The 20,049-nt window shown below is 34.7% G+C and overlaps 1 protein-coding gene across 22 annotated transcripts in view; it reads right to left on the bottom strand.

The window, feature by feature from the left end:
* elavl4 (ELAV like neuron-specific RNA binding protein 4) overlaps positions 1 to 20,049 on the bottom strand; it is a 111,774-nt gene that overhangs the window by 26,078 nt on the left and 65,647 nt on the right. For all 22 annotated transcript variants that reach the window (XM_087262746.1, XM_087262748.1, XM_087262745.1 and 19 more), the window contains 1 exon segment: positions 13,305 to 13,408. In XM_087262746.1, the coding sequence (XP_087118872.1) occupies positions 13,305 to 13,408 (104 nt within the window).

The raw sequence follows: 20,049 nt of genomic DNA, 5'->3' as shown, positions 1-20,049 counted from the left end.
AATATTATATTTGTGCATATACAGTACATTAGATTAGTCAGTACTGAAGCCAAATCCAGAGCTTGTCCAACAAAATAACTTGCGATAACGGTCCAAAAACTAGTACATCCAAATGTTAGTTATAGAAGAATAAATATATAGAAGAATATTTGTAAGTTGTAATTTTTTTGCAATATTTGCAGAGTTTCCACAGGGTCTTAAAGTTTAAAAAGTTTATAACTTAATGTAGTGAAATTACAGGCCCAAGATTATTCAAAAGTCTTAAATGCTATTTTGCAAGGTATTAAATTTTATATAATTTTTTGATTATACAATGTATGGTTGAAATTAATCTGTGAATATCAGGATGTTGCGTATCTTATGAAATCAATAAAACCTGCTAGATTTTACATCATGCTGCTTTGTTTACTGCATTAACCAAGGCAACACCATTATTTCTTCTATAGGCACCAACTTGCTGAATTAGCTAGATTTAATACATTTTTATTCAGTATTTGAATAATATTTTAGTTTTGGATTAATTTCTTATATTAACCTTAAGTAAATGTACTGTAAGTTCTCGCTAGTGTTTATGGTTGAAACCTGAAGTGTTTATAAAATCTTAAAATGTTAGAAACGGAGTCTTAAAAAAAGATCTTAAAAAGGTGTTTAATTTTTTTCTCTGATCCCTGTATATTCTCTGACTTTGCTGAAATGTAATTGTATTATCTTTCAAATTTTAAATATGTTAGGTAAAATATTATCTTTATAAACATATCTGTTTAATTAATCTGGTATGTTTAAATGCGCTAAAATACATTGCCTATATTGACTGAGAAATGGACACAAATATTCATTTTCAAAATGGGGTGCACTCAATTATGTTGAGCACTAATCAACCATTTTTGTAGTTATATGGATTTGAAATATGAGTCATTTAAATTCTCGATCGATCAATCAATCAATCAATCAATCAATCAATCAATCAATCAATCAATCAATCAATCAATCAATCAATCAATCAATCAATCAATCAATCATACATTGTCTCCAAATGGTTTAACACCCAAAACAAAAATTATTATTACTGTAATAGTAATGTTTCTTTCTTTTCCTTTTTTCCTTTCTTTCTTTGTATTTGTTACTATGTAAATAATAAAATTAATATACGGTTTCAAGGAATACTAATTATTATTATTATTATTGCACTAAATAAATACATATGTATATATACGTGTAACATTAAAGTGAAATGGATATTTTAAAGCTTCTTTAGTGTCGTCTTTTCCAAAGCTTCAAAGCTGCATTTATTACGATTGCATTAAAAAGGATGACCTTTTCTTCCAAGACGTCTCCTTTTGGAGTTCCACAGAAAAAAGTAAATCATATGGGCGTTTGAATCAACACGCTGGTGAGTAAAAGACGACAGAATTTTCACATCTGTGTGAATGAATCCATTATCAGCCTGAATTTTCTTGAGTTGTTTTTTTTTGGTCTCACCATTTTCCTCACTCTCTCTCGTTACAGCGTTTCACTTTTAATTCGAGATGGAGAGATGTTTCTATCTCCATGCCCTTTTAATGCTCACGTCAATTTAATCTGTTCCCATTAATGGTTGAAGCAGCCTTTCCATCTCATATTTTCATTAGTTCTGACATTTGGGCAGCGGAGCCATCACAGGCTGTTACACTGCTACAAATGCTGAGCTAAACATGCTAAACACTCCGCCGTAATCTCCTCAAATCCACTTAAATGGTGAAGGCAAAAGGCATGGAACCCTGGCAGGCTCTTCCCTCTCCTCTTCTCCCTTCTTTTCTTTTCCTCCCATCTTTTCTTTTTGCTTTTTTCTTGCCCTGTCAAGCAGCTCCAGATGCCAGATCTATCAACACCCTGTCTGCTGTGAGGAGTGTATGTGTGTGTGTGTGTGTACACGTATCTCACAGCACAAGGCTACGCTCTTCTCACCCTCAGTGGGATTTCTCCCATCACACCTCGACAGGAAGGCAAAGCCGGAGTTTTGCTGAGAAACGGAGAAGTGTCATGGAGAAGTGTGTGTGTGTGTGTGTTACAAAATGATGAGCGTATGGAAGTTGCGACTGGAGTGAAACTCTCTCTCACTTATTTTTCTCTTACTTTTAAACATATTTTTCAGCTCTGTTGATCTGTTTTCATGGACTTCCTGCATTAGCTGATGTGCTGGAGCGATGGCACGTCCCTGAACCTGACACTGTGACATCTTGCCAAAGAATATAAACCGCCACACACTTCCTTTTTCCTCGTCTAAACAGCCTCTTGTAAACATATACATCATCAGCTTATTTCAGCAGGAGGGCCCTCATAAACGCCGTTTTTCTTGCTCTGCTGAAAAGAGCAAAGAACTGCACTTCGGATAATTACCCTCTCCTTCTTTTCCCCCCTTTCTCTCGCTCATCCACTCGTAGACGCAGCTGTCTGTTGCTATTAGATGGCCTGTCTTCATCCCGGCTCGATGGGGGGGGTGGGGTTACGATGGAAGCTTTATGAGAACGATGACCTTGGAACACGCTTATTAGAAGTTATAAGACAGAGGATTTCATCTCTCTTTCGCGTCGTATTACAGCAGGAGAGCATCTTTTGAGAGGGCCGGTGCTGGTCTGAATAAGAGGCTTCGTGGAGTGCCGAGAGAAAGGAGAGCGAGGTGTAAAAGAGAGATCACAAGGAAGAGATAAAGACGTTGGCTTCTCTGACCCCCGCTGAGATGGACGGAGGCATGGATGAAGAAAGGGAAAACGTGGAGATAAAAAGATCTGGATGATTAACAAACACACGGATTGAAGGGAGAACATGGCCCAAACCTGGCAAGTGATAAGCAATCAAAGCGATTTCGTGTAAATCACAGTTTTTGTCCTTACCAGCTGCGACCACAAGAAACAACAGCACATTTTGATGGTCGCTTGCTTTCTATTTCTGTAGCATCGCCCAAGGACTTTCAGCCCACTCAACTGAACACAGTCGGCTGATATAAAAAAATCACACATATATAGAGCTTGCATTAAAAGCACATGTGAAAATTAGCTTTAGTTTAGGTAGAAAAAGAATAAAAAGGCAGATCTCTCCAAAGACATTGTAAATTAGCAGCGTGGATAGTCAGAATGTGCTTATCCAGACACGAACATTGACAGTAATAAGTAGGTGGAAAAATCAGAGAACACGCGGTGCTAAATCGTCACGCATCAAACCTTCTAAAGCAAATTTACATTTGAGTTTTGCACATTCTGGAATGAATGAGCAGAAAGAACAATTGTCACAAATTACTGTGATTTCTGGAGAACTGTTCACGCAGAGGAAAGGCAAATCAAATGCACTATTGACAGTTTATATTGATTTTTATTTTAGCATCTCGGTGGTGACATTTCAATTTTGTCATCTCACAGATGGAACTGTAAGCTGGCATGCGATTGTGCTAATTAATATTCATGAACTGACTATCTTGAATCCCCCTGCTTCCTGTAGCACTTGGTACTGTAAGGATGACTAAGGCCCAATCCCAATTCTATTTTTGTACCCCCTTCCCCTTGGCCCTTAAAACAGAATGTGCAAGGGGAGGGCTACAAAATTTACCCCTAAGAAATGGGACATCACTACAGCACCTGCACACGACATCATATGTCATTGCGATCTCTTGCTTCATACGAGATCAGACGATCGCGACTGCTGTAGTCATTGCAGTTTTGCTATTTTTGGGTATCTATCTTGAGGAAATCACTGAAGGCATGTGTTGTGTTATAATAATGGTCTATAGTGGCAATAAGCTTGTAACTATACTGTGCATTTACACCGTGGCCATATTCATCCATGTAAACACACAAGAAAAAACAACATTAAGGCTATAGCAGACACTGTAAAAAGTTTATTACCAGCCACTAGACTTTTCTGACAGGGGATTTGAGTGTCAGAATGTTGTGGAACTGCTATACAGAAGTTATTATTAGGGATTATAGACAGCGAAGTTTAGCTGTTTTTATTTTAGCATTTTTTTTAAGCATGACCGTAAAACACGAATGTCATTATGAATATATAAAAACATATGCTTGTTTGTTGTAAAAAGGTCTAAGTGGTAGAACTGGGATTGGGCCTAAATCTCCCCATAATATCAGAAGCTTTTACTGTTATGGAATTCCATGAGGCTAGACCATGAGAATTGTCGGGCACTAAAACAATAAACTTTCTAATCTGAGAGAAGATCAGCTAGGAAACCAGTTGTTTAACTGTCTTGATCATGCATCCTGAACCCTCTTCTCTGCCCTCGATTTTACTTTCTCCACAAGAGCAGCTCACTCACATTCCACACAGATTGTCCAAGTTTTTTTTTTTTTATATGGTGTATCTTGTGGCTCTATATTCATGTTTGGTGTCATTTTAAATGTCTCTGTGTGATTGGTTAAGTGGTCTTAATTTTACTGTTATAATTCACAATCTCCTTATATCTATTAATTCAGGTTTCGGATTTAATAAGATCGTTGACAGATGCTCCAAGGAAAATGGTCTTCACATCAACTCCAGGCAAGGCAAGGGTCTTGGTGAAGCTTTTATTTTCTTGAATTTATGACGGTTTGTTGTGATTTGACTATTTAAAGGAAAGTGGCAAAAGTGTCTGTGGTATCATGAGTCTCTGAGCTCTGCATCAAGGCTTATATGCTGCAACATACTTCTACACGGTCAGGTATTAACCTCTAACTCTTAAATGTGTCTTTGGGTAATTAATGTTTGAATATGTGAATTGGCTTGGAAAACTTTGCCTGCATGGCAAATAAATGTAAAATTCTTGTTTAACTCTCCTGAAATCACTGTAACTAGATTTTTTAAGCTATTATTTCCACAGCTTATGACCAGGATTGCTCATACAGTACATTCAGGCTCAATGGATAGAGCATTGGCACAGCATCAGAAACCTGTTTATTTCTGACAATCACTGACTTAGTATGATATAATCTAGTGGCTAAATCAAACTTTCTTTATGTATGAGCAATTATGGGGCGGCCTAATGATACTTAAAGGAAACTAGTTTACAGTCATATCCTCTACCAAGAATCAGAACTGGCAAGGTTGTGTACATGAACAGATGTTACTGGCCAGCATATTGACTCTAAGCGACTTTGGTCGATGAACCATTAACTGAAAATAAGGATTTATTAGGTTAATCAATCTAAATCAGACCAAATCACAACCTATAGTAAAAGGTGATCAGCTTGAAATAGATTAATCTAAATTTAAATGATTATAAATTGGAGTTGGAAACTAATTAAAATAAATTTTAGCAAATAAAAATATTTATTTTTAAATGTGTTAAAAAGGCCTACATGCACTTAACCTTCACCCATGGTGTTAGTTCCGTCATTGGACTAATAGATGGACTCAGTACAGTACGGCAGTATCTGTTAAATTGGTCGAAAACTCATTGTTTCTTTTTTATTGTGAACACAATAGACTAATTGCATGTTTCTTTGCACTTGAATGGGACAGTGTCTAAAACCCTTTCGATTACAGTATCCAAGTTATGTTTGAGTGTGTATGTGTGTGTGTGTGTGTGCATGAAAGAAAAAAAAAATCAATCATGCATGAAATGCGCGTGTGAACAGCACATTGCACAGTGGCATGTGTATTGTTTCTATATGTAGGAAAGCTAAGTCACGGAAGACAACTCTTGCTTCATTACCCGTAAGTCTATGTTAGTATGTTGCCGGAAACAGCAACATCATTCCTGCAGGTTATGACAAGTCCCCAGTGGACGGCATGCATTTTAGTGTTAAACTAAATTGTGCCTTCGGGCCAAACCACTGTATGCTCAAATTAGTGTTTCAGATTTCCAAAACATAATACTGAACTAAAAGTTGTCATGAATAATATTAATGTGATAAATGTATTTTTTTTCAGCGTAGTCATTTATTTATCAGGGGTTGCCACTGCGGAATGAAACGGCAATTATTCCAGCAGATGATTTACACAGCGGATGCCCTTCCAGCTGCAACCCAACACTGGGAATAATGTGATAAAATAATATTCTATATAATATATATGTATATTACAATAATAAAAAAAGACTTAAATACTGTTATTTAAGTAATGTTAAATTATAAAAATATTGTTCAAATAATTCTCTTTATTTTGACACTAAGCCTTGTCAGGTCTATTTAGATCAATTAATGCAGGGGTGCCCAAACTCGTGTCTTGCAGATTTTAGCTCCATCTTGCTTTAATACACCTGCCAGGAAGCTTCTAGTACATCTACTGTAGTAAAAGCTTGATTAGCTGGTTCAGGTGCGTTTGATTAGGGTTAGAACTAAACTCTCGAGGACTCCGGCCCTCCAGGATTGAGTTTGGATACCCCAACTTAATGAAATACTGTATTAAAATACGTTATTTAACAATCACAGGACAGCCCCAAAATACCAATTAATTGTCATTTAAAATTTTTATTTTTTGCAACAATTCTTGAAATGTTTGCGTGGGTTTCCTCCAAGTGCTCCGGTTTCCCCCACAGTCCAAAGACATGTGAATTGGGTAAGCCAGTCATTTTCTTTTTCCTTTATTAAAAAGAGGTTGCCAAAGATGAATCGCCTACTTATCCAGCATATGTTTTACGCAGCGGATGTTCCAGCTGCAAACCAACACTGGGAAACACTCATACACTCTTGCACACACTCACATGCACTACGGCCAATTTAGCTTACCTATACCTCATGTCTTTGGACTGTGGGGGAAACTGGAGCACCTGGAGGAAACCCACGTGAACACGAGGAGAACAAATTCCATACAGAAATGCCAACTGACCCAGCTGAGGCTCAAACCAGCGACCTTCTTGCTGAGAGGCGATCATGCTACCCACTGCACCACCGGTCCGTGACGCCCTCATAATAACCTAGTTAGGCTTAAATTGCACTTTAAGCTGAACACTGGTATTTTGTACAATAAATTGTAAAAACATTATGTACTGCTATCATAGCCAAGACAAAAGAAATTAGTCATTACAAATTAGTAAGTAAAACAATTATGTTTAAAAATATTTTGAAAAGAATCTACCCAATTAAGCAACACTGAGGAAGTATTAAAAAAAAAAAATTTTCACCGGAGGGCTAAAAATTTGGACTTCAACTGTATACATAATATGAAAAAATATTTTGTATTAATAAAATAATAGTAAAGCCTATTTAAATTTCATTATATGTATAGTAACTGCTAGTAATTATACTGAAGACTCATAATTTCATAACGTAGCTCAAAGATGCTAAGAAATCCACATAACATGTTGCTTTATTTTGAGGCGGAGTGAATGACAGCTAGGATGACTTGCAGTTCAGTGAGTCAGATGTTAATTCAGTAACTGCCGTGATGGAATGTTAGAATGATTCAAACTGATAACTCGAGAGCTTTTGACTGATTCACAGCAGCCATTTATTAATCTATTTCGGTATTACGTCTTTTTCAGGGTTGTTTTCTAAAATCGAGTACAAGGATTGAAAGAACCAACTCAAGGATGGGTCTTCAGGATGGGTCTGAAAACATGAGGTGTGTTTGGCCATTAAGTGCAGTGTTTTAACAGTGTGTTTATGTATGTGTGTACCACTCTCTGCCTGCCTGGAAGTGTGTTTTGTCACTGAGAGAAGTGCCGCGTGGCAGGAAGCTGTGATGATCGGCAAATACACACAGAGTGAGTCATTCGGTCTCTGATGGATTCTTAGCTGATGCTGAAACCAGTACTAGAAACACTGCTGGCCAACACATATACATGCTGCCACTCTAGAAAACGCCCATGTTTGTGAGCTTTGTGCTGTGCTCTTTCAAAAAAAAAAAAAAGAAAAAGAAAAAAAAACAGCCCTGACAAGTCTTTTCTATCTCCTCTCTCTACATTTCTTTTTTTCTTTCTCTCCCACACACAACTGCACAAACACGAACATGTTCTTTTGCTGTTATGTTAAGAGGTACTGAGCCGCGCAGACTGAGCCGTGTTTTCATAAGCAGGCGAAATCCAATCTGATTAGATTAGGGCGGATGTAAGTGAGAGGTTTGGGATTATGGGCCAGATGAAAACACACACACACACAGTCAGATTATGCCATGAGCAGCAGTCAAAATTCACCGTTAAAAACCAGCTGCTGCTTCTAAATTTACCACCAGGCGCTGTTGAGGAAAATGGAAGCCATTAGATTTTGCTGGATCTTTCTATTTCATTTTATAATTTATTATATTAATAGAACAGAAATGAGTGGATTACAAAAGAAACGAGCAGAACATGATAGATCAGAAGAGAATAAAATGGAACTATTAGCAAAGTGAATAAAAGATGACAGACCGTAGATCAAAAACCATTAAACATGACAAAAAAACAACAAACAAAAATAAAATGTAATTTTTTTTTATAAACAAACATTTATACATGGTTTACATGGACTCCATAGATATAATGAATTTCATATTAGAAAAAAACCTAAACAAAAAAGCACTTGTCATAAGGCCCTATGCCTAAACCCGATTATTTTTTTTTTTTACCGGTGGTAAAATTTGAATGTCAAAATACCAATTTGACATTACAGTGACATACAGTTTGTTCCTGTTAATAGAGCACAACTAAGTCATACCCATGGTTATACAATTTTGTTTTAACTGGTAAAATTTAGATGTCAAAATACTCCGCTGATTTTTTAAAGAGTTTTGAATTACAGGGACATGTTGTGTGTCCCTATAAATCAGCTCAATAGAGAACAACTAAATAACCATGTCATTATAAAGTTATTTTTTAACTGTGGTGAAATTTGAATGTCAAAATACCACGCTAAGCATAATTTTTTTTTCAAGAGTTTTGAATTACAAGGACATGCATAGTGTCCTTGTAAACCAGCTTAATAGAGTACACCTAAGTCGAACCCATGTCGTTATAGTTTTTTTTTTTAACCTGTGGTGAAATTTGAATGTCAAAATACCTAGCTAAGTATAATTTTTTTCAAAGAGTTTTAAATCACAGGGACAAACTAAGTCATACCCATGTCATTAAAGTTTTTTATTTATTTATTTATTTTTTACCTGTGGTAAAACTTGATTGTCAAAATATCCCACTTAAGTATGACTTTTAAGACTTTTGAATTACAGGGACATGCAGTGTGTCTCTAAACCAGCTTAACAGAGTACAACTAAGCCATACCAATGTCATTATACAGGTTGTTGTTTTTTTTTATACCAGTGGTGAATTTTGAGTGTAAAAAACTTACCTGTGGTAAAATTGGAAAGTCAAAATACCCCGCTAGGTATGATTTTTAAGAGCTTTGAAATAAAGTGTGTCCCTGTAAACCAGCTTAATAGAGTACAACTAAGTCATACCCATGTCATTATACAGTGTTTTTCCTGGGGTAAAATTTGAATGTCAAATGATCCTGCTAAGTATGATTTTTCTTTAAGAGTTTTGACAATTACAGGGACATGCAGTGTGTCTCTGTAAACCAGCTTAATAGAGTACAACTAAGTCATATGTCATTATACAGCTTTGTGTCCCAGTAAACCACATATACCTATATTTAATTAAATTCAAACACACTTATTTTATTTCATAATGCAACGGCACATGAATTAGTTGAATAGAAAATAATAGTTCAAATCTGACTAGAATAGAACAGAACAAATTAAAAGATAATAAAATTTAAATAAAACTAAATAAAATAGGACATGGCATCTCAGAACAAAACACATGGAAACAGAATAGAAGTGAATAAAACAGAACATTGTCTAATTCATTCCATAATTTTATTTATTAACAGAACGAAAACAGATGGCGTTAAAAAAAAGAGTGGAATAAATCAGACAGAACAAAATAAAACATGACAAGAATGATCAGAAAAAATGTAACTGACTAGGATGAGACATTGTACCAAAACACAGCAACAGTAGAATGAGAAATTAGATTAAAATGGAACTAAACGGAACAGATATGAGCAGAAAAAAACAGCACAACAGAACAGACCAGAATAGAACAAGGCAAATCATAAAATGGAATTGAACTGAATATCACAACAAAGAACAGATGACAGAAAAAAAACAACTCAAAACATAACAGGCAGACAGAAGAGAATAAAATGTAATTAAATATAAAATAATAGAAAATGGTGTACAACAGTACATAAATCAAATATAGCAGAATTTGAAAGATTAAAACACAATAAAATAGGACTGAATGAAACATATCTAATTAAAATCTGTAAAATAATACGGAATAGAGCAAAACACACCTGATAAATCAGCACTGAATAAAACAAAACAGAACAGAACATGACAGAATAGAAGAGAACATTCTTACGATGGAAAGCAGACGCATTCTAGGCTTCTATTTAGCATGTCCGCATTATTTCATTATACATGCTATTTCCCGCTTTTTGTGTGACTTCATGATTTGACATTTGGAGCTTCATTTACATATCAATTACACTATTTTTCCCTTTTCTTCCTTCAGTTGCTTTCCTGTTTCCTTCTGCATCTTAATGAGTCAGATTTGCCCTCCTCTCTCTTTGTGCCAGCCCAGCACGAGCCAGTGTTCGCCACATGTGCTAATCATTGCAGCTCTACTGGCACATACACTGACAGGAAACATTGGGCGAATTGACTGGCGCACACGTGAGAAATGGCGCTCCCACATACAGTAAATGGAACGTGGCACTGTTACCGCCTGTTATCTGTTACGTTTAAATAGGTTCAATCCCAGGTGCGTGTGACCTGTTAACTGGAGAGGTACTGAGAGAAGCTTCTCAACGCTGTGCCCTTGAGCGAGAAGCGTCGGCTCCAGAGGGGGGAACGGCTCCTGCAATTAGCGTAATGTGGGTTGCTTTGGCTGAAAAGTGTTTGGTAAACAACAGACAGGCTGTAACCTGACAACATGAACCCCGGCGCTGATCCCAACAATGAGATGTACACATTCAGGTATGCATACAGACACGGCGCACTATTACTGCTGCTGTTTGCGCTTTTTATGTTCATTTAGTGCGAGTAATATCCGAACGGAATTAATGTGATTAAAAGAAATCACTTCATTTGATTTGATTGATTAATTGGCATATTATTTAGTTGATTAACTGAAATTGTGTGTTGTACATTAGCATTTTCTTTGATGATATAATTAAGTAATTAAAAAATACACTGAATTTTGAATAAAATGTTCTTAAAATATCTATAGATAATATTGTTATTTTAATTTCACTAAACTGTTGGGGACTAAACCACTGTAATTACAGGCTTCATACACATTTTTACTGCTAAAATGTTTCATGTTTACTACCTAATTTTTCATGTAATGTCTACGTATAATGGTAAAGAAGAACAAATGCACATTGAACTTACAGCATATCAAAATATGTGACAATCTATGTAGTTTATATTTCTAGCTTTAAAATAGATTTTAGAAAGTATCTTGTTGTCTGTTTGAAAATTTTAGAAAAGTTGGCTTTAGCACCTACAGTATCTTGTTAGAGACTGTTTCTGGACATAGTGCTAAAAATATATCTTGAACTATAGTAAAAGCGAAAGAAAGAGAGCTAAAGCTAAAACTGCTTTACTTATTAACGTTTTTGCAATTGAAGCTGCTTTTTACCCCATACAGAGAGCGTTACATGAAGGGATGGACAGTGCAATTCTATTTAAAATTTACCCAATATTATTATCTCAAATATATTCAAGAACACAGATATTTGTTAAACACATTTCCATGGCTTTTGGGTTCATTTGTTTTTCCAAAACTTTTCCAGGCCTTGAAAAAAACGCCTTAGTTTCATGACTTTTCCAAAACCTTCAGGTAAACATTCATGATCTAATGTTTTATGTAATGTCCATGTACACATGGTTAATAAGAAAAAAAAGAAAAAAAAAAAACGCTTTGGAATTTGTTATAGCATATCAAAAATATGTGACAACCTATGTAGTTTTATTTATTTTTATAGCTGTAAAATAGTTTTTAGAAAGTATCTTGTTGTCTGTGTGAAAAGTTTACAAATGTTGGCTTGTGCTAGTGAATAGTACAAAATAGCCTTTAGCACACAGTATCTTATGTCTGTAGTTAGAGATTGTTTCTGGACACAAAGCTCAAAATGTATCTTGAATTACAGTGAAAGTGAGTGAAAAAGAGCTATAGCTGCTTATGTTTATTGAAGTTTTTGCAATTGAAGTTGCTTTTTACCCCACACAGAGGACGTTAGGTGAAGGGACGGACAGCGCAATTTTATATAAAATATAGCCAAAATTATCATCTGAAATATATTCAAGGACACATATAATTGTTAAACAAATTTCTATGACTTATGCAAAACATTTTGAGTTTATTTGTTTTTCCGAAACTTTGCCAGGCCTAGAAAAAGCCAAAATTTCATGACTTTTCCAGGACCCTGTATTTAAATAGCTGTTTATTAAAATGTTAACTAATCTGTTTTCATTAGATTGACTGTACACTGTAAAACCCAACAGTCAACTTTAACAAATGAAATGAGTGTAATAAACTCAAAATTACCTGAAAGTTAATTCTACTCATTTGGAGAGAGTTTTGAACTGTTGAAGGTAATGAGTTAATTAAATACCTGATTACTTCAACTTAAATGGAGTAAGTTTACAGTACTCATATAGATTAGTGTTTTAACTCAAATGGTTTGTAGCAATCGGTTTCCTCAAACAGTTTGAGTTGCCTTAACTTATTGTTTTTTTTATTGTTTTTTGTTTTACAGCAATCAGTTGGTTTGAGTTCTTTCCATTTATTGGGTTTACTTTGCTCAAATTGCTTCATTTACTCAAATGAATTAAGTTCACAATACTCATAGTAAGGATTAGTTTTTGAACTTAAATGGTTTGATGCAATTGGTTTCCTCAAACAGTTTGAGTCATCTTAACTTATTGGGTTTAACAGTATAATTACAGCAAAATCTATAATATTGTACATTTATTTAGATTTTTTTCTGAAATATATGTAAATAATGTTTATTTTGTAAATCTTGTAATGGAAAATCTCTTTATTTCTAAACAGGCACTAGCTTTAATTCCCCATCTAGTGCGAGATAGCAGTGTTTATCTTTGAGTGTTTGAGTTTTGCTAATGCTAACTAATCTGTTTTTATTAGATATACTATAATTACAGCAAAATCTATAATATTGTGCATTTATTTATATATATTTTTTTCTTAAATATATGTATATAATGTTTATCTTGTAAGTCTTGTGATGGTAAAAGCTCTTTGATTCCAAACAGGCACTAGTTTTAATTTCCCATCTAGTGCGAGAAAGCAGTGTTTTTTTTTTTTTTTTTTTAGTTCTGCAAATGTAGTTACTTACCTTAATAGTTTTGGTCTGAAGTCTGAGTCCATTTAACGTGTTGATGGCTTTCTCTGCATCTTTTGGGTCGATGTAGTTGACGAAACCATAGCCAAGACTCTGCCCTGTAGTAAGAGGAAGAGAAAATAAATGTTACAGCGTGTTTAGGAAGACATAAAACTGTGAACGCATTTCTTTGAAATACGCTTCCTTTGAAAGCCAATTGCTTGTCCTTGCCAGCTCTTAAAAAAACATTCATTACAAAAACTGCATACATTATGAGAAAGACGACATTAACACTTAACGATATATGTAGCATAATGCCAGACTAGCAGCGCCTAGTGTGAGTTTATGTTTAGATAGCGCACATTAAGCGAAAGCTTTGGCTGGAAAGCTCTGACAGAGTCTTTGGTGGAATTATTTTGATTTAACCTCTTCTAACCGTCTGCTTCTCCTCTGAAGGCGAGGCAGCCATCAGCTGCTATTTGACTTAAACAGAAACCCTGCAGCTAAAGGCCTGTGTGGTATTGCTCCCCCCCCTTTTTTCCTTTTCGTTCTTTAAAGATCTCGCCACACAAGTGCAGTGGAACTCGAGAACAGCGCTGCACTTATCCTCATTAATAGAAACAGACAGCGCTAAGTCCACAGTGTACACACAAAGTGAATTACAAATGCGAACGAGTGCTACGACTTGCGCCAAACAAACATAAGCGAAAGCGCAGCAGATACCACAGGGGGCGTGAGCGGAGAACTTCTTGCTGCCCTCACTTCAAACAGCAAGCCTTCCTTCTCTTTCCGTCTGGATTATGGAGGATTATTAATATTCTCTGACATTCATAAAGAATCAGGACTGAACCGGCAAACTGAGAAGACACATGACACTATTCAATGTCTGACACTGGTATTTTAAGGTCTCCTTACATATAAATAGTCATTATTTCATTGGTTTAACAGGGATTGTATTGGTTTTACGGGTCCAATACAGCAAAATTGGGTCAACCGATGGGATTATGCTATATGTTTGTCTGATCGATGTGCTTGAGAAGGCCTGTTTTAATTAAGAGTTTTTTGTGCTTCCTGTTGTAATAAAGGCTAGCTAGTAAGACTAAACACTGGTTCAAATCATGCTCAGATTGCTGTGAGTAGAACTAGAGGGTTTACAGTACATTGGTGTTGTGATTCATATGGTATTGAGAGTAATTGAGTAGTAATGGTAGTAGTAGCTTACTGTAGCAGTTGTAAATTTCACTCCCTTAGTCTCAATAATCATACTAGCAACTGTTAGATACTTTGGTTTTTAGTGTCCTTGTTTGTGTGTTTTTCTACCATGCTGAGACGCTGGGTTTGATTTTGCTTGAAGCGTGTAGAGTAGAACAGCTGGAATTAAACTGTCAAAATATTCTCAGAAGTTTCACTCAAACTTTGTTAGCTTAAAGAGGCTAATAACACAATTTTTGAAATGCTGTAGGTGTACCGAGCAAAAAAAAATAGCAGTAAGTAGCCTTGATAATTTGGTCTAAGAAATTGAATCAGAAATGTTTTAATATAAATTTAATGACTAATGATGTAATGATAATATTTAATAATGTGATTTAAGGCATTACTATAAATTAGGTAAAATATCTGCATACACTACTCTTTAAAAGTCTGGGTTGTGTAATATTTTGTAAAGCATTGTTTACGAGAGGGCTTCTAGTGTACAGTAGCAGTGAAGCATTTACAGTATAATGTTTCTGAGGATTCCATTTGCAATACATGACATTCTTCATCAAAGAATTTAAAGAAGGTTTTCACAAAAAATATTAAGCAGATTTAAAAAGAAAACTTAACATAAGTATCAAATTACCATCCCAATTTTTTTAAATTGAAGACCAGAATAATTGCAGTAGATTTTTTTTTGTTTTCATCACAAAATAAAGCACATTAAAAAAATTCTAATAGAAAACTATTAGAAATAGATATATAATACAAAAAGTTTTTCTCTATTTTGATCAAATAAATGTCTTGGCGAGACATTTTATTATTATTATTATTAATATTTATTTATTAGTTTTTTTTATTTATTTTTTTTTCTACAAAAAATATTAAGCAGCATGAAAAAAAAAAAACTTTTCAAAAGACCAAAATTACCATCAAATTTTATTTGGGATCATGTGAAATTAAAGACTGGAGTAACTGCTGTTCAAATTTCAGTTTTAATCACAGAATAAAGCACATTTTAAAATAAATTCTCATAGAAAGTATTAGAAATAGAAATATAATATAACATTTTTTACTCTATTTTGATCAAATTAATGTCAAACATAAGCTCCAAATTATAGAACATGTGTAAGTGAAGACTGGTGTAACGGCTGCTAAATAAAAGCAATATATTTTAATAAAAATATATTTTTTCTGTATTGTAACAGTGTATATTAATATAACATTCTTGCTCTCAAATAAATGCTTTGGCAAGACATTTTATTATTATAATTATTAATACTAAAACTATTTTAAAACTAAACTAAAACTAAAACTAAACTAAAACTAAATTAAAAACTTTTTAATATTAGTTTATTTATAGTCTTATAATGTATAAATAAATAAATAAATAAATAAATAAATATATATATATATATATATATATATATATATATATATATATATATATATATATATATATATATTTTTTTTTTTTTTTTTTTTTGTGGTTGTGAATATTCTGTTCATGTTCTGTGCCAAGCGCAAAAAAGTGAGAAAGTGTGTGTGTGTTTGTGTGAGAGAAAAACAGAAATGGAGGGGTTATAAATGAAGTGTGTTTAAAAAACTCTGGATAATGATACATTCAGAAAACACACTGGGAAAGAAGAGACAGCATCTCAGCTGTGCTCCTCGCTCTCCTCCCTCCTTGGCCTAGAGCATTTGGCCCCATGTTGGCATGCCCCGTAATGCCATTTCCATTGTGTGTATATGTGCATGTGTGTGTTTGAATGGTTGTGTGTTTGAGCGTACAATAATGGGTTCATAAAACAATCTGTTTTGTAATGCCCTTTTTCTTGATGGCATTTCCATACTGTCGCTAGCAGTTGTTCTTGCCTCCTTTGGAGTTCTTGCCTGAGGATAAGGTGAGGCTGACTGAGGCCACTGCTTCAGTCAAAGGGATTTCTCCCACCAGTATAACGCACACACATTCCATCTCCATCACACAGTGGTGCAAGAGAAGATATTTCAGTCAGAGACCAGAACCAGGCTGTTTTCTAAGGAATAGCGCACACACCTACATATACTTCGTCATATTCTTAATATTTTAAGAAAATTAAATGAAGAACCCCTTAGTGAGTTGGTTAATTATTAATTTAAGTGCATAATTTCATTATTAGTCTTTGTAGTCTGTGACAATACTGTGAATAAAATCATCCTGCTTTAAAGAAAGAAGGCTGTGAGTTGTTTTGACAATCTCTAAGGGCCTTTTTTTGGCAAGGCAATTATTTAGCTAATTTAATTTCCCTGCGAACAGACACATTAACAGAACCTTAAACTGATCTCTATTAAATATCTCATATCTCATCTGTGCAGTGTAACAAACTGCAGAGGCACAACCTCAAAGAAAACATGTAATAACACAGACATATGCATGCACGCACATAGCCGTATAAACACAACTTAGTGCTGCACCTGCTTACAAACCTCCAGGCGAAGAATGGGGATGGCTGTTGACCCAACTAATCTATTAGTGAGGCTGTCTAGTTTATCTACAATTTTCAATAAAAAGGGCTTTAAAGGAGTTGAGTGTTAAAGAATGCTAAAGTCTTAAAATAACTGCAAACATGCTAAAATGTGCAGTGAGTGTGCATGTTTGCTATATTTGCACATAACTGGTAAAACAATAAAAAAAAACTTTAATGTGATTTTTAATGTGCATTTATTTGCTTTTAGAGATTTTTTAGATACACAGGTCCCAAAGTCTAAAGCGCATTGCGCAAAAGCATTAAGGACGTGTCTGAATCCACTTTTGCATTTTTAAGGATGGAAAAATACGGTCTAAGAGAGTTGTGCTTATTTTCTCAATGCGTTATGGGAGTGTTTTTATTAGTCAGTTGTTTCGTGCCATGGCGTATTCGTAGTCTCTTTACTTTCTCTTTATTTTAATTTTACTCTTTACTTTACTCTTTTGCTTTTGCGGATAAGGAAACCGTGTTGTACGTACTCCACTGAAGACATCCATTAGCCTACATATTTTTGTTTAAACACAAAGATTTGTTTCAAAACAAATCTTGTTTTATTTCAAAATTCAGTTCTAATTTCCAGTAAACTAATAAATGAAAAATAAAAACAAAGTGTGGTCCAAGTTATATCCAAACACCCATCCTATTCTTATGTCCAATATGATGATGTGCACATCTTCAAAACCTGACAGGTGGACAAATCTAAACTTGTTTTTATTAAAACAAATATAAATATGCATATTCTAAATAATACTGCTAATAATAATAAACTAAAAGATAAAAAACTGAAAAAGCTGCCCGAGCTAGTGGTTTTTATATCTGAGTAGTAAATAATAATTTTTCGTAACATTTTAATCCTTTATTATAATTTTTCATATGTAAAGATAATTGTCTACTGCTGAACATCCTGTGTCTATTAAGAAATGTGTAAGCACTTTAAACCAGCTTTTAGTTGGTCAATGGCATGGTCTATTTCAGTTTCCTTAAAATAGCAACGCACCAACAATGCCCCTTAACACACCTCCTTTATAGACCAGCAAAACCTTGAGTCCACAAAGTGGTGCAAATAGATTTGCTATGTAAACAACGTGGTGCAAAATGTGAAAATTAGAGTTGTGCTGGTCTGAAAATAGCACTAAATGACGCCTGGGTGTGTGATAGGGCCTGGGTGTGTGATACAAATTTTTATAATTTGTAATTTTCTATTTTACTCTTATCTTTAAAGGGTTAGTATCGTAAGCATAAAACTTTCATCCATAACAAATAAAGGTATTTTTTAAGATAAAATATGAGCAGTTTCTTGAAAGTTTTTCTAAATCTAAACAGTAATACATATAAATAAAGCAGCTTAATGCTTTTGAAGAAAAAAAAAATCACTTAGTATTGGAAACAGGCTAAACGTAGTCTTTTATTCACAAGCTTTGATCAGAGAACATAAACATCATCTATCAACTTATCCAATGATAAGACAATACATGGTTTGGAAAATAGATTAAAGATGTACTCACTCATTAAATAAACCTTGTTTGAACAGAAAACCAGAGAATATATCCATAACTTATCCTGGTTTAGTAGATATTGAACTGAATTGATGGTGTGGCGTATTCTGTGCTATTTTTTAACTGTCAGTCTATGGATAGACTGGGCATCTATGGCCATTGTTTTGTGGCTTTCGTTGTGTTTTTCAACATTCTGTGCCGTGAACATTGTGTTGTCAAGACTATGTGTCAAGTTAAAAATAGTTCAGCTTAAAAACGTGTCTTGAGACCCCTGTATTCTGTTCCGTTCTGTCTTTTTTTGTAGCTGTTTTTGAACACAAGATTGCGTCCTGTGCGGCGGCCCCTTAGAAGTGCACTGGACAGAGTCTGGTGGACCCAATTATATGGGGCTTCAGTCAAGCCAACTAGTTGTTCTGACAACCCGTGTGTTTTTGCACATAAAAAAATCAATATCACACGTATGGTGCCCATACGCGAGTTTATATAAAGTCAGTACAGTATATTTGGACATATATATGGTATACACACCTACACAGAAGAGAAAATTCAGTTCACGCAACCACATCATATACCCACGCAGAGACAGCACATGAATACAAAGCGCATACAAACACAATCTCTTCAGCACAGCCAGGGTTACCTACAATAGACAGCAGCGTAGGTACCAGAGAGGGTTACAGTCAGGGCTGCCTCATGAATTTATTATTGAGGGAAGTAAGAATCACAGAGAATGTTTCATGGCAAAGTCAGCGCTCTGCTATCCTGCATCAGACCTTCTCAGTGAATGTTTCATGTCATGTTTGATCTACAGAAGTGTGATTATATTCTGTCATAAACATGCAGGGCAGAATGTGCTGTTTACGTAGAATCAAAGAGAATATTTTCCGTTCTTTTTTCTTTGTCAAGCGAGATGATCGATACACATAAACTGCGTAAATTGTGAAGCTGCAACAAGGTGATTGAGGATTTTGACAGAGCCCATTAGGAAGAGCAATAAACATCAAATGCCACGGCATAAGAGAATTACCTCTATGCTGTTTAATTAGTGTAATGGTAACATTAACTTATATATTTTAATTGTCAATTAAATTTGAATCTGAAATGATGCATTGTGCTTTTAATGAGCTTTTAATGAGTGCGGATCTCCATTTTTCTACCACTTTCCGTTCCCCAGCAGGATAGACGTGCAGTCGAATTTGGAAACATTGGAAGGGTTTTTCAAAGACAATGCTTAACACCAATTAAAAGGATATTTTTCACAAATAAACAGCTTATGACTATTAGTGTGTAGGCTCCTGATGGGTTTTTCATTGCAATGGGACACGGCTGAAGCTGGAGCGTGATAGTGATGCTCCAAAGCTTGATGTGTGGTTATGTGTGTAAACTAAGTGTGTGTGTGTGTGTGTAAACTAAGCAGTGCAGGTTTGGCTTATGGAAATCCAAAAATGGGGAGAAAAAGCATATTTCTTCATCACAACAACCCAAAGTGTATGTGCACAAGTATAATTAGATATAAACAAATATATTATATATCTTTAAGCAATGTACTTTACACTAAGGTGC

This window comes from Danio rerio, chromosome 8 (genome assembly GCF_052040795.2).
Source record: "Danio rerio strain M-AB ecotype USA chromosome 8, GRCz13ab, whole genome shotgun sequence".
NCBI lineage: Eukaryota > Metazoa > Chordata > Actinopteri > Cypriniformes > Danionidae > Danio > Danio rerio.
Note: the sequence above shows the minus strand (reverse complement) of the source record. Positions and strands in the feature narration are given on the sequence as shown.